General features: G+C 32.9%; 1 protein-coding gene across 1 annotated transcript; it reads right to left on the bottom strand.

Annotated features, from left to right (window-relative positions):
* Positions 1-4,819: 4,819 nt before the first annotated feature.
* LOC123889474 (protein RRP6-like 2) lies at positions 4,820-15,425 on the bottom strand. The gene is made up of 14 exons (XM_045938822.1): positions 14,710-15,425; positions 13,372-13,527; positions 11,794-11,952; positions 11,634-11,717; positions 10,710-10,789; positions 10,496-10,546; positions 9,075-9,183; positions 7,607-7,689; positions 7,346-7,391; positions 6,347-6,434; positions 6,032-6,249; positions 5,625-5,753; positions 5,396-5,479; positions 4,820-5,021 (listed from the first exon to the last, which is right to left on the bottom strand). The coding sequence occupies exons 1-14, from the start codon at positions 15,232-15,234 to the stop codon at positions 4,893-4,895; spliced, it is 1,941 nt and encodes a 646-aa protein (XP_045794778.1). The 5' UTR covers positions 15,235-15,425; the 3' UTR covers positions 4,820-4,892.
* Positions 15,426-16,153: the final 728 nt, after the last annotated feature.

Below are 16,153 nucleotides of genomic sequence, written 5' to 3'. Positions count from 1 at the left end.
ATAATAAAAATGACATGTGCAAATTAAAAAAATAAAAATAAAATAAATGCCACATATGCATGCCACCTCATAAAAAATAAAGATTCTATGCCAAGTTGTCAAGCAGGGGGGTAAAAAGAGAGAATCTTCATATTGCAGGGGGGTAATCTCAAGTTTTTTTTTTGCAGGGGGTAATGCAAAATTAGCTTATTTTGCAGGGGGTAAAACCCTATTTACCCTTTTTTTATTAATACATAAAGACAAATGCGAGTATATAAAATATTTGATTTATTCCAAAGAGTATTTTCAAAATATGACCTTTAAGAATTTTTACAAGGAGATTGTTAAAAATACTTATAGTCGAAGTTGTGCATTGACTAATCTCTATCAGCCAATTTGTAGAACACACGAGATGTCTCGTCCCAACCCAATAGTTTATTCTAATTTGCTCTGATTGTGCTGTTTTGTTTTTGTTTTTAATGAAGTCGTTTTACATTAAAGCATATTTTTTACATAGGATTGAATTGCTTTACTTCTTCTATCTAAGCTGCTGGTTATCTCAAAATCAAACAGCTAACATAAAGTACATGTAACATCTACATTTCTTATGTGAATTAATCAATCGATTTGATGTGTGAAAATTGTGATGTACTAATTGGCTTGTGGTACATAATGTGATCTACAAAAATGAGAAATGGATGTGTGATGTCATGTGCATGACCACAGAAAACCACATTGAGATTTATAAAATTTGAAAATGTTAAAAGAAATCAGAAATTGTTTCACACTTCATAGTCTATAACCATGTGTCACAAGTGGCCTCTTTTCGCATGTGTATAGTCCGTAGTGTCTCATATTAGATAGAGAAGTCGATATTGAACATTTTATAAATGAGAGAAATATAAAACCTTAAAATTTTTGTTTAAGATGTAATGTCAAATTTATTTCTATAGTTGTTCAGCGATGATCTTCAGACCACTATAGATTATTATGTGCTTAGGATAACTTAATACTTCCTTAGCATTAAAAGTTTATTTGAGATAATGATATTTTTTAACAAATGTTCTTCAAAATTCAAACAACAAATTCTCTCTCACTTAAGAGAGGATATGTGCATTGTCTGATTTGAAAAACCATCATGAATATATTGTGGGACTAGTAGGATCTCTCTCATTTTCTCTCGCAAGTTGTGTTATATTTTGTATTATATTTTGAAGAGACAAAAATCACATAGTCAGCATCAGAGGAAACACTGGCTCATCATCTTATCTCAAAAATCATTTTCATGTGAATGAGGACATAAACTTGATGCATGTAATTTTCAAACTTGGATGCTCTTGGCTAAATGTTACCTTAATTTAGTGATTGCCAGTTATTTTCAACAGTTTTGAGTTTTTTTTGTTCAAATAATTTATTAGTTAGACTCACACACACTTAGTGTGAAGAAATAGAGAATTTGGGATTTGAAACTTCGGTATCTTTAATAATGTCTCTGATAGCTGTCAATTAAACTATACTTATGGGATTGAACTCTGTTTTGTTTAACAAAATATAGAAAATTATTTTAGCTTTTTTAATATCAAAATTATTAAATTTACGCACTTTTTTTTTGTTACCATAAACTGTAGAAGTCTTCAGTGCCATTATTAGAGATGATTAATCTTTGTAGGAAAACCTATGGGACACACAAGATAAATTATCTCATTTCAACCAAATTTTTTTCATACAAAGATTCATAAATTGAACTTCTAACCACCAGCATTTAGAGTGATGTGTATCAAATCCATATTTATTTTTGTTTATTCTGATAACTAACTATTCACAAATTTACTGTTTTAATTTCTCTAATTAATATTTAAATTTATTTAATTAAAAATAACAAATTATTTATAAATAACCATGAACTATAAGATGCTTCTGATATATATACATTAAAAATAATAATTAAATATACATAAACTATCTTGCATGGAAAGTCATACATATTAATTAGTTCTTTTTTTGTATATTTTAAATTAACTAATTATTTGATTTTTTGGGTACATACTATTTATAGGTAACAATTACAATATTAATAACTTTGATAAACTAAAAAATAAATTAAAATAAAAAGTTACGTTTGAACTTTGAAACAATATTATATTAGAAATTAGAAAGTAGGTTAAACCAAATATTTATGAACTAGACAGCTTAAATTAAAAATAAATGATTTAGCATATGTGGTATGTTTAGTGTGGGGTTAAACTGACGAAATCTTAAACCAACATATTCGATGGAATTTTAACATTTGAGGAGAATAATTTTTTTTTAAAAAAAAATAATTTATTTTTTAAAAAAAAATTATAGGTGAATAAACTGAAATTTGCTAACATTGTAGAGAGTAAATACGTTAAGCCAATCCCCGTAAACTTAGCTCAGTTTATAGGGACATCAACATTTTATATGCAGGAGCCGGGTTCAAATCTCGTACACTCCACTTATCCATCTTAAAAAGGTGGAATTTCTAGCCACTAGGTTGCCTGACAAAAAAAAATGTTATTTAAGCCATAAAAATAAATTCACTTAATTGATCGATTGTCATGTCAATTATAAAAAAGTAATATGTAGATTTAAATACAGTATATTTTTTAATCCCTACAAATATGCAATTTTTTGTTTTTAATCCTTACAAATTTACAACTTTTTATCTTTTATCATTGATGTTTTATTTTAGTTTCTACAAAATTGTTCATATTAAAATTAATCCCTTTAATTTTAGTCCTTATTTTGAAAAAAAATAAAATATTCTTAAATCACCTATTGTGCTGAGTGCTGACTGCTCAGAAGTCATGCTTAGGAGAGAACCTTGAAGAAAATTTTAAGAAAAAAAATATTGAAGTGAAGATTTGGGTACAAGAGACATTATATAAAAAAGAAAGATAATCAAAAGATTTCAAGAGCTAAAGGAACTGGAGATCTTCATTTTGTTCAACTTTGAGTAAAGGACATTAATAAAGGTATATAATCTAATATACATTTGTACATACTACATAGCATATAATCTAATATATTTTCATTTTACTAATAGAAGGTTCCACTTCAATTCCCATAAGCTGCAAATGCCTGCAATTATTTTGTGAAATGCTTCTGTTCCCCCACATTTAAGGTTGAACATGTCTTCTTACTACCTTGAGATGAAGCATTTTCTTTATCTTCTCCAAAACTAACTTGTTTCTTTGTCACTTCAAAATCAAACAAAACTTTGATAAGCTGCATGTTTTTCGGCTTATGATCTTCTGATGATCGTTTGACTGAAAGCATCTTTCAACACTTAATGACACAGGCATGTGTTCAACTTCATTTTCCTTTTACTGAAGTGGACAAAAAATAAATTTCCCTAAGAGTGTGTTTGGATGGGGGAATTTTTTGAGGTAAAGTAATGTTTTGAGGGAATTCAAATGATTTGAGGTGAATTCCATTGTTTGGATGAAAATTTGAAGAATTTTCAAAATGATGGAAATTTATGAAGTATTTTGTTAAAGTTAAATCTAAAGAATTTCAAAATGACACATAAAATCAAAGAATTTGAAATTCCTCCTTCTCTATAAACTTTTAAAAATTACTAATTGATCGTAAAACCTAAAATTAGCCGAAAAACCTAAAATCGACGATAAAAGCTAAATCGGCCTAAAATCTAAAAAATCGGCAGAAAAAACCTAAAATCGGCCAAAAGCCCAAAAATCAGCCGAAAACCCAAAAAATCGGCAGAAAAACCTAAAATCGGCCAAAATTCCAAAAATCGACTATAAACCCTAAAATCGGTTGAAAACCCAAAAAATCGGCCGAAAAATCAAAAATCACCGAAAACCCAAAAATCGGACGGAAACCTAAAATCGGCTGGCAACCCGAAGAATCGGCAGAAAAATCTAAAATCGGCAAAAATTCCAAAAATCGACTATAAACCCTAAAATCGGCTGAAAACCCAAAAAATCGGCCGAAAAACCAAAAATCGACCGAAAACCCAAAAAATCGGCCGAAAACCTAAAATCGGCCGAAATCCAAAAAATCGACTATAAACCCTAAAATCGGCCGGCAGTCCAAAAAATCGGCAGAAAAACCTAAAATCGGCCAAAATTCTAAAAATTGACTATATACCCTAAAATCGGCCGAAAACCCAAAAAATCGACCGAAAACCCAAAATCGGCCAACATCCAAAAAATCGGCCGAAGAATCTAAAATCGTCCCTAAACCGAAAAAACTCGGCCGAAAACCTAAAATCGACCCAAAATCCTGAAATCGGCTATAAACCCCAAAATCGGCCGGAAAACCTAAAATCGACTATAAACCCATTTTTCGGCCGATATTAGGGTTTATAGTTGATTTTTGGGTTTTTCGGTTGATTTTAGGGTTTATAGTCGATTTTTGGGTTTTTAGCCGATTTTAGGCTTTTTCGGCCGATTTTTTGGGTTTAGGGTCGATTTTTGGGTTTTCGATTAATTTTTTGGGTTTTCAGCCGATTTTAGAGTTTATATTCGATTTTAGAGCTTTTGATCGATTTTAGGTTTTTCAGCCGATTTATGATTTTTGACCGATTTTAGGTTTTTCCGCCGATTTTTTCATTTTTTCGGCCAATTTTTGGGTTTAGGGTCTATTTTATTAAAATAAATAAAATTAAATGAAGGAAATTCAATTACATTATCCAAACAAAGAATTTTACAATTGATGGAATTTCAACACTTTATCCAAACACTAGAATTTGAAAATCAAGGGAATTCAATTGAATCAATTGAATTGCCTAGTATTTAAAATCCCTTGAATTTCTAGAATCCCTCATCCAAACACACTCTAAGGACACAAGCATGTGTTCAACTTCATTTTCCTTTTACTGAAGTGGACAAAAAATAAATTTCCCTAAGGAGATTGTTGCAGTTACTCTACATCATATCGTCGGAGTCAGAATCCAAGTCTACTGTTATGGTACACTTCGCATTGTTGCCCAAAATTGAATGGCATGGAAGATTGACTGATGATCCAATCTGTTCTACCTTGATGTCTTTCTTGCCCTAAGAACCAACCCCGCAAATCAGTTTTAATATAAGGCGACAAATAGTGGTTGGAATCTAAAGATTTACGACTTACAAGGTAGTGTAATCATGCATTTCTCAATAGATAATTCAGATTACATAACCAGCAAATTTATATGCATTATGGTCTCACCCAAAGGCAGTGTAAAATTTTAAATTATTTTACTTTAGGGAAAGAAGACTTTATTAATTTTGTGAGAGATTTTGAAAGAAAAAAAAAAACTATTATTTCTCCAAACTAAGCTATTACCAAACAAGCTAGAATAAAAATGACAGCAAAAAAAAGAAAACTAATCAGTTACATCCTGAACTCAATAGATAGGCATCGTTAAAAATATTTGACCAAAGCTCACCTTTTTGTCAGGAAAACCATTCTCTTCTGAAACTGAATTGCCAAGCAGCGTTGCTTCGCAAGCACCAGTATTTGCTCCATTTTCCTATCAACCAATTATAGCTATAATTAGATTGATGCACCTTGTCACAAGGTCAAAACATTGAAAAAGCTTCTCTCTTTTCATTTTTTATTTTGTTGTGGCCATGTAGGAATAGAATTGAAACAAGTGGAAGTATTAATTATACAACCTTCAATGTAGAGGCAATAGTGCCATTTTCAATTCCAATGCTTCCATTTGCTGCACATTCATCCTTTGAGTTTGAGGAATGAGATTGGGGAGCTTCAGTTCCATCCTTAACAGATGCTACATTTGACACCTATATCATGATTATATATACCATTTATCAACAAACATCATAACATATCTACCTATAAAGCAGGTTGAGCTAAAAACTGTTATAGAAGCATTAATTGTGTTAAATTGGACGCAACTATGTATTAGGATTGACAATAACCACCCAGGATATAATAACATAGAATAGTTAACAGCTATTCATAACGACGCAAATCCCTCTAAAGTACCAATTAGACATGCCACTGAAATTTCCTGCCCAATAATAACTCTACAAACCGACAACTGCTAAATATCACTTACACTCGCTGCCTGTTCTTCTTTCAAACGAAGTGCAGCTTCTTCAAAGGCAGCCTGTTCTTCTTTCAAACGAAGTGCGGCTTCTTCAAAGGCTTCAGCATTTTGCATAGAATGTCTGACAATGTTAACAACAATATCATGATTGCGCTCAACATATGGGAGCCTTGACCTCTCCGCTATCAATCGCCGTAGATTGCTTGCAGTGACGGGCATATGCTTAGCTTTTCAAATGGATAAACACAAATTAAGTTTGTGCATGTCATACAAATGGGCTACCTTCTAGATAAAATATAAAACAGAAGACTGCATTTCATTTACCAATTTCAAGAATAACTTTATTTGGCAATATATACCCAGTACTCTCATCCTCTGCCCGAGCAAGAACATCACGCCATTCATAAAGCCCCTGCCAGTCACATGCATAGTAGAGTAAATGAAATAACATAGATATGGAACGGAACATACAGAAACCCAAAGCAGTGGCAATGCATGCAATTATTTATCTTTTTGGTAGCAAACCACCATAATTAGAAACTTTGGCACTCCAGTAGTTCCATGGAGTATCCTCACAAATATAGGTCCTTTGGACGGCTATGAAACTAACATTTGCTCAGATGCTTAAGAATGTGTTTTGAGGGGATCCAACCGCAGTCTTCCCCCACATGGACTGCTCAACCAAATACACCACACCCATCGTGTAATGCATCTAATTATCTTATCAGTTTTAAGTTGGACTATCTTTATTAATATCTCCTGAATCCCGAGCTATGATTGGTTCATGTTCACGCATCTTTATTAATTAGCATTATGTTGTGTGCTTCTGAATGCCGATAGAAACCGACATATTTACGAAAGATAGTATTCAAAGTCTAGTATTATAAAGTCATAAAGATAATAGCATAGTGAAAATATGATGCAGTACTGTATTATAGAAGATACTACTGTAAATGTAAAAAAGGCAGTAACAACATGTTGAGCATTGACAAAATTGTGGTAACGGTGTAGGTTTTGGCTAGGGAATAGTATGTGGTTGAAGTAAAATAGAGATGAACCAGCATAATTCAAAATGTTGGACATACCGGTATCGTACCAATACCAATACCTGTACATCAAAATGGAGGAAATAGTTATATATTATTCTGTATCTCCATATCAGTATGGTATGGTATTCTAATAATGATGTCAGGATTAACATAATTAAAAATCTTGTACCAAACTATATATCTGCGGGCTACTCATGCACAGCAGGAACGGTGCAAAAAAATCAGAAACACTTCCGTTGCTCATGGAAGTAATCAAAAGTAGATGCAAACTTACTGAAACAACGGCAAGCTGCTGACCATTAAAACCAGCCCTTCGCAACCTGCATATAAAGTGGTAATTGGTTTTATGTTTACATCTCTTGGCGGGTATTAAAATCAAACCAAAGCAAAGCATGAACTTCAAAAATCAAAACACGCGCAAACACTCTACATAGAAGAGTAGAAATAACAAGAAAATACAAGCAGTTGGAAAAGGTTGCTACTTAAATAGAATGTTAAAGTAATGAAAGTTTGACAATTGAAAAAGGCAACCAACCCCTTTAAATTAAGGTAGGAGTTGTCAGTCAAAAGCTCTTTCTCGTACAGCTGCATGCAAACATTATAACTTCGCTTGTAAACCTGTGTGTGACAGGAAATTCAAATAAAAAGGCTGTTAAAAAGAATTCGCCAAGCCAACCACTCAGTTATTGCCTGCTATTTGATTCAACATAATTAAAAAAAATGGTTTAATAGGTCTTTTCCCGTTGTATTTGTTGTACCCCCTGTAAAAAAAATTTAACTCCCCTCTTGTAATGTTTAGATCCCCTCATTTTAGACACTGATGGTACAACATGGCATCTGACTGTATTAAAACATGACATGGCCACGTGTAATTTATTTTTAAATGCCACGTCGTTAAACGGTGTAAATTTTTTTTAAAATTTTTTTTTTTGAAAAATTGAAAGGGTTAAAACCCAGGACCCGTGTTTATTCTTGTTCCCCTCTTCTTCCATAGTTGTCTTGTTCCTCTCTTCTTCCATCATTTTCCTTCGCCTTCCCTGTGAAATGTGAACATCATCCTCATTATTCATAACAGATTTAAGTGTTTTAGGGATTAGGGTTTGAAAAATGGGTGGAAGCAAAACATCATCAATTGGAAACTCAAGTGAATTGAATTTACCCATATGTGGATGTGATCAAGCAATGAAGATGTGGGTTGCAAATACAATCGAAAACCCCAAGAGGAAATTCTGGAGATGTCGAAATTCTGGGGTAAGAAATTCTGACGGAAATCTGGTGTGACATTTCTTACCCCAGAATTTCGACATCCAAAATTTTCTCTTCGGTTTTCGATTGTATTTGCAACCCACATCTTCATTGCTTGATCACATCCACATCTAGATAAATTCAATCCACTTGAGTTTCCAATTCCACCCATTTTTCAAACCCTAATCCCTAAAGCACTTACATCTGTTATGAGTAATGAAGAAGATGATGTTCACAGGGAAGGCGAAGGAAAACGATGGAAGAAGAGAGGAACAAGACAATTAAGGAAGAGAGAAACAAAAACAACAAACACGGGTCCTGGGTTTTAACCCTTCTTTCATTTTCAATTTTTTTAAAAAACAAAATTTAAAATTTACACTGTTTAATGACATGGCATTTAAAAATCAATAAATTACATATGTCCTTGCCAAGTCATGTTTTAGATACAGTCAGATGCCATGTTGTACCATTAGGTCTAAAACAAGGGAATCTAAACATTACAAGGGGGGATTTAAAAAAAAATTACAGGGGGAAAACAAAACTCGCTAACATTACTAGGGGGTAACGACCTATTAACCCTTAAAAAATTTGATTGGTAAGGAAATGTCAAACGAACTTTGATCAATCATGGTATGTTTGCCAAAAGGTTAATCGTTAAAACAGTTCTAGACAGTCCATGGGAACAAAGGAAGATCCAATGACCTAAGGAAATAATTGATACATTACTTGCTCATTTAGCTAGTTTGATTTCAACTTACGTCCAACAGAGGATCATCGGGACTTTCAGACTCCTTAGACAGTTCAAATAGCTTGATTCTCATTAAATCATATATATAAAGCAGATAGTGGGTATCTTCTCTTCCATATCTATCATCAGAACAGAAGTTTGTTAGATTGTAGTAATTAAAATCACCAGGACAGTATAAATCAATATCACATAAGACCTTAAACTTATAATCAGAAGTAAACAATAAATCAAAACCATGAAAAAGTGATGTTTATATATTATGTCATATGCATCGATGATTTTCTGGGAAAGAGGAAATACAGAATTATATTTGTCATAAAAGTAGAAATCAGAAATGCTTGTGACACATTAGTTTTGCCCATGCTGTAAGTATAGTTCTGCAAATAACCCGTCAAAGATATGTTGCGGGTCAAGCAGAAACAAGAGGGGGAAATAAAAAATAAGGAGAAAGATTAAAGAGGAAAAACTAAAGATAAAGGAGAATGGTCGGAGACAACTAATTACTAATCTCACTTTCAAAATATGGGCAAAGAATCTAAGTAGATAGCAACTTATAACAGCGAACCATACTAACACTAAGAAAAACCCAACCAGACATCCAAGTCATCACAATTTCAAATACAAAGTACAAACTCATTTAATAGAAATCTTAAATTGCAACAAAACCCTAAAAAAATAACCAAGCTACCAATGAATACTTACGCGGTTACGCCTAATTTACATACATACAAATGACTTTACATGGTTCTAATATTCCTTTCTCACGCACCATTATTTTAATACCAAATCCGTTATGATTATGATGCCTTCATAGTTAGTAAGCAGCACAATAGATAGTAAGAGTAACTACGTAGAAAATGAATCACATACTATGACACTTATAATCATAACGTTTTAGAAAATGAACCCCCGAATGAATGACACCTACAGTCAGCTCAAGGCAAGTTCTACTTAACATGCGTGCCAAATTGTTAGTCTTAAGTAAACTGAAGCTCCACCTGAGTAAAAGGAACAGGGTAACTGATATAACCGGTCTCCAGAAACATGGATTGCATACTAGAATGTGCATACAAAGTATTAGAATGTATCATTAGATAGAATAACGATAGCAGTTTCTATTTGTTAGTCTATTAGTAGATTAATTAGTTAGAAGGGACGAGGACGGGGATTGGTTAAGGGAAATCAGATTAGGGGGGTCCATTCAGTACATTTGATCGTCTGTAAAGTGAAAGGAAGGATCCTTTGGGGAAAATTCATCCCCATTTTCTGTTCCAATTTCAATGACACGACTCTAAACTTTTGGGTTCTATCTGGTTTTCCATCTCTTGTAAGAATTATTAACATAAATCCAGCACTGGGGAATGAATAGAATACGAGCAGAAAAGAAGAATTGAGAACAGATCAATTGTAGCAAGGCAAGCTTTGACGCACTTTATCATCACATCAGGAAGAGGGCGCGCTCTCCAGTCTGCATTCTGGTACCTGCAAGGAGTTGACTTGTAAACCTTCAAGAATATAAGTAAGAACAAAAGCAATTGTCATGACATAGAAATGAAAAATCATTGTCATGACATAGAAATGAAAAATCTTCTTAATATACTGGAAGACAAAAGGGGGTAAGTGAAAAAAAAAAAAAACTGCATACTCTTTGTTTGCTGTAACCCCACAAAAGTGTTGTAAAAGATGTTGCAAACTATATCTCTCCATTTTTAACACCCTTGAAGCCTGAGCAACGCAATCAAAATACATATTAGTCATATGTGATAAAAAGAAGAGAAGAATATAGCATGAATTCCTAACATACAATCATGGAACATTGAGTATGACAAAGATAATCAAAAGGAACGGAACAATAAAGCTTGTTTCACCATTTCTTAATAATGCAGGTCAGATCAGATCAACACATTATGAATGTATGAAAACTGAGATACTTTCCATTTTATTCCAAAATGAATAGCAATTTCTTATTAAATCTTGTAAAATAAGAGGGTCGCACAGGGGTAAAACAACATCCTGGAAACATATTTCAAAACATTTTACAGATCAAACAGCCATTTCAAAAGTAAATTGTAGAATTCACATACAGAAGCTCATACAACAATTAGGCCAGATAAGCATGCAAAATTGACATAAATCTTGTTATGGAGCTAGTTTCCAGCATTGTCTTCAAAGCACCAACAAAACAACCATATCTAATTACTCTAAGGAAGAAATTATTTTCTGAAGCCTGTTTCTTCTCAGAATTGTTTTAAGAAAGAAATTGTGATGACATTTGATAAATGTTGGATATTAAACCAATAGTATGATCTCAAAGAATTGGTTAATATTTTGGGATAGTTCATTCATGATGAATAATTTACAGGCCAAATATATCGAGTGATACAGAAATTAGTTCTACAAAATCATTTTGCAAGCCCTCTGCATTCAGAGGTATAGAAACTGTTCAAAGAAACTATTTTCAGTAGTACACTGATAACAATTATGAAAATCATTATTAAATTTTCTTTCTTTGATGATTGATAAGGGAACTACTTTCAAAATTGACATTCTGAGTTTTCAAAACACAAACCTGCCCAGTGTCAAACATATTACAGACATAAATGCCAAAATCCCGTTGTAGCCACACAATGTCTCGATCTGCTCCATGCAAGACCTAACTAATCATGAATCAGTCAACGGAAACAACCAAGTCTATTGAATAAAAGAAACATCAATTGTGGGAATCAAACCTTTTTCTTGGTAGGGTCCTTGAAAACTTCCCTCAGGTGTGTCCCAACATGATCACGGAGCTTCAGAGTATCGACAATAAAATCTTCAGTCCGGGTTGATATTTGTATCAAGCAAGTCAAACCTTGAAAAGACCGATATTGATTATGTTCCAAATCCACCTAAATTTTCAATGTTAAGATATAAATGTCAAAAGAATACAGTTAAAGAAAGGGATGGGAGAATATAGAATATAAATCCAATATTGAATAAACACATCAAAAGCAATCAGTACACAGAGGTCAATAAATAAATAAAAGAATTCCACAGCACAAAACAAGATCACAATTTTTTATAGGCCAAATGCATTCAGGGGTCCTTTAAGTTTCACATTTGTAACAATTAGGTCCTTTAAGTTTTTTCAAGTAACAAATAGGTCCTTTAAGTTTCTAACTTGTTACACTGTTACCCTTCCAGTTATTCTACGTTTACAAAAACACTGACGTGATCGTTAATTTTGATGTTAACCATGATGAATTTGAGGCCCAATCTGATCTGAACCATGAAGCCCAGACAATTGAGACCCAACTGAAAGGGAGGATAACTGGAAGAAGGGTAACATTGCAACAAATTAGAAACTTAAAGGACCGATTTGTTAGCTAAAAAACTTAAAAGGACCTATTTGTTATCTAAAAAACTTAAAGGAAATAACCGTTACAATCGCGAAACTTAAAGGACTCGTAGATGCAATTGGCCTTCTTATATTAAAAAACCCGCAATCAGTGGAAAAAAAAGTATAACCAACTTAGATTATGAGATCGCAACAAGAGAAACATAAATTCAATTAGAAGAAAAGTAAAATAACATTTTTTATTTATGAACATGCCAATAAGCTCGAAAGGCTAGCGCTTATGATTTGCAGAATATAGATATGGACACCTTTCAAATGAAATTAACAGCTTAATACAAGTAACATATGTAAATTAAAACAATGACTACTTCTGAACAGGATATCAAACATTTATAAAGAATAAAAGTTTATTTTGAAAATTATCCTTAATCAACTTCGTACATTGTAAACAAGAATATCTCCATAAAAATTAAGGGAAGATGCACAATGTAAACAATTAATCAAAATATATGGAGGGTTACAGCGCAAGGAATGAAAGCACAGCTTAATATCCAATTTACATTACATCTCTAAAACATGAAGTTTCTATTCTATAAGTTTGTTGTCACCTGTCAAGAACTGTTCAATACGTAACAGAATTGAAATTCTAAGTCTATTCATTGGATTTATTTTCTATTCATTGGATTTAGTTTCTTCATTATGAAAAAACACCAAATAGATGTCTGAATACTGAAAAAAATGTACCAGGATGAGCGCTGCTTAAGAACAATCGGTTAACTAGATGTGGGAAATTTATTTTCATGTCATGAACCATCACAGTTGAAGAAATCAGAGCCAAAAAGGATAACAATCTCTAAAAGTAAAGTACAAAGATCTCAGAGGTATAACAACTAACAAGTAATGAAGGATAACTAAAAGTCATGAAGAAAACTTTTTGGTAAAAAGATAGTGGATATCATTCATTTTATACCGCAAATTCATTAACGGAACTCAGCTTAGCAGCCAACTCCTTCAATCCATTGACTTCTTCCACAAGCTTGAAAGGTGTGCATTCCATTGGGGGAGGCTTCAGTGGTACAAGATTCTCAATATCTTTATCAACAAAATCTAAAACAGAGAGTTTCTCCTGAAATATAAATCAATTATAGCACAATAAAATAAGAGCAATACAAGTAATAAAGATATTTCTCAGCACACGTATTAGAGGTGTAGAATTGCATGCAAAACAAGTTCCAACCACACAAAAAAAAAATGTAGTACCAAGAAATAAATCTTTTGAAAACACCTAGTAATTTATTGATTATAAAGACAATTTAATTAAGACTTTTTAATTCGACAGGGACAACACTAGACATATTCAATATTACAATTTACAACGATGAAAGGGCGCCAAAGGAAAATATCCTAAGGATGTGTTTAGTTCGAGGGGAATGGAGGGGAGCAAACTCCTTCTGAAGCAAAAGCTCCACTCCAAATTGGACGGATTTGGAGGGGACAGAATATTTCTTTCACATTTGGACTTGAATGCCCATTCATTTAATGTCATGTTAAATATTAAAAATGTAATTTTACACATTCTTTCAATTAAAATCCATCCTCTCACTGAAATAAACAGACCCTAAGTTACTACTTCCAACAATGTCAGCTCAACATATAAACAGTGCTGTCAAATGGCGTGGCAAAATTCTAACATGTCATTTGAAGAGAAACAATTTGAATACCACTCCACAGAAGAAAAAAATATATACTCAGAGATACCAATAAGAAATTGGCAAATTGTAAGCATGTTTTTGTCTATACCCTCTGGTTACCCTACAGAGGAAGGAGCCCAAGTAATCCGGCAGGACGAGAGGTAAATAAAGACTGGCCAATGATGGTCACAACTCACAACCAATGTTCAAACTCGAGTACTGCCAATCAATTTGAACTTCAATGAAGCTCATTAACCATTTATTTGCCAAAACAATGAAACAGCTTCATAGTAATATATGAATATTAAATATAAAAAAACCTGCCCATCTCTAAAAATTTATTCTTTTTATTTTTGTGGGTCTATAGATAGACGAACCAACAAAAATCACCAACTGAAACTCACACACACAACTGCGAGGTTCCGGGTAAAGATGTACAGTCTAACAATGTTAACAATATCAGTTGAGCTAGGTCTTAACAACAAAAATCATTCTTTTTACCCTAACTAACATATGAGGAGAAATTTTAATTACAATAGCAAATAAGCATACCCATGCAAAGCATAAAAAAAAAAAAAAAAAAATTGTTATGAAGAAATTGAGTACAGTGAACCAACCAGTGGATGTATAAACCTTTCACCATCTTCACTTTTCTCCAACCAGACATGTTCAAAAGGCTGATTCGAATTATCAACAGCAAGATTATAATGATACTGAGGCTTCCTAAGAGTATGAACATGAAACGAAACTTTCGGTTTCATTTCATTCCCATCATCACCAAAATAACCAATCCCTTTCTTCCCCTTCTTAATCTTAAAAAACCCATCTTCCCCTTCTTCCATATCTTGCTCCTTCAAAACCTTATGAAACTCATCCACAACCTCATTAACAAGTTCCAAAACGTCGTCGTTTGCATTAACAATCCATTCATAAGCATCGTCGATGTCAGCAGGGAAAGATGAACCTGGACCCCAAATGTGATCGGAGGAACCGATTTTGTTCAACATTGATTGGGATTTTCTGGTGAGTTCGTCGATGAGGCGACGGAATTCGGGGATGTTGTAGTTGAAACGGAAGTCGTCGGAGGAAGGAATTGATTGGATGGAAGTGGAAAGCTCGGAGAGGTAGTGATTGAAGTCCATATTGAAAGGGGTTTTAGGGTTAGGGTTTTTGGGAATTTGGTGAATGGAATGAAATGGGTTGGGAAATGATGGTGAATGGAAAATTGGGAACACTCACTATCACTGACGCAGTGACGCTACTCTGCGAGCATTTTGAGGGAACTACTTTAATGTGAGCAAGCGGCAAAATTCGTATATGTCGTCAACAAATCATCTATGGTGACCAATCGTCAATTGGTTTAAGATGATTGACGCTGAACTTGGTAGGGATGACGCGGTTCGATCCCCGCAATTGTAATTGGGAGAGGGCTGAAACTACTTGATGTCAGAATTGACCTCCGAACCAGATTAAACTCCAAACAATATTAAACTGGTGGTAAAAATAAAAAAAATAAAAAAAAACAAAAAAGATCATCCATAGTGAATGGAAAATCATTTTTTCCAACCCTATTAGTCATGATTAATTTTTCTTCGAAAATATGTGAGGTATATAAGGTGAGTTCTCTAATTTCAATATTTCCAACTAAATTATATACATGTGTGACAAATCGAACTCTTAATCACATGTTTAAGGGAATCAATACCCTTATAATTTTTTTATCGACTAAACTTTTTATAATCTTTTTATTATTTCTGTTTTGATTTTTATGCATAGATTAATATATAATCTCTTTGTTGTATTTATAGTATTCTTTCTATATTTTTTTTTCTGTATTTTTTGTTTGTTTGTATAATTACAACAAAGGATATAAAATATGAAATATTATTAAAATCGATAAGGATAAATTAGTAAATTTGGTAGTAATCAATTTTTCTTTGGGTCAGGTGGTAGTGCCGTAGTAATCAATTTTACTACTCCATCCGTTCCTTTTTAAATGTTTTTTTACGTCAGATTTAGCGTTCTTATTTAAATGTTCTTTTGGTATTTTAAGGATATGAT

This window comes from Trifolium pratense, linkage group LG6, assembly GCF_020283565.1.
Source record: "Trifolium pratense cultivar HEN17-A07 linkage group LG6, ARS_RC_1.1, whole genome shotgun sequence".
Taxonomy (NCBI): domain Eukaryota; kingdom Viridiplantae; phylum Streptophyta; class Magnoliopsida; order Fabales; family Fabaceae; genus Trifolium; species Trifolium pratense.
Note: the sequence above shows the minus strand (reverse complement) of the source record. Positions and strands in the feature narration are given on the sequence as shown.

Coding starts and splice junctions, on each gene's coding strand:
- LOC123889474 (XM_045938822.1), bottom strand. CDS start 15,234: ATGGACTTCAATCACTACCTCTCCGAGCTTTCCACTTCCATCCAATCA. Junction 11,718..11,793: donor AGGACCCTACCAAGAAAAAG/GTTTGATTCCCA, acceptor ATGATTAGTTAG/GTCTTGCATGGAGCAGATCG. Junction 5,022..5,395: donor ATGGTTTTCCTGACAAAAAG/GTGAGCTTTGGT, acceptor GTTGGTTCTTAG/GGCAAGAAAGACATCAAGGT.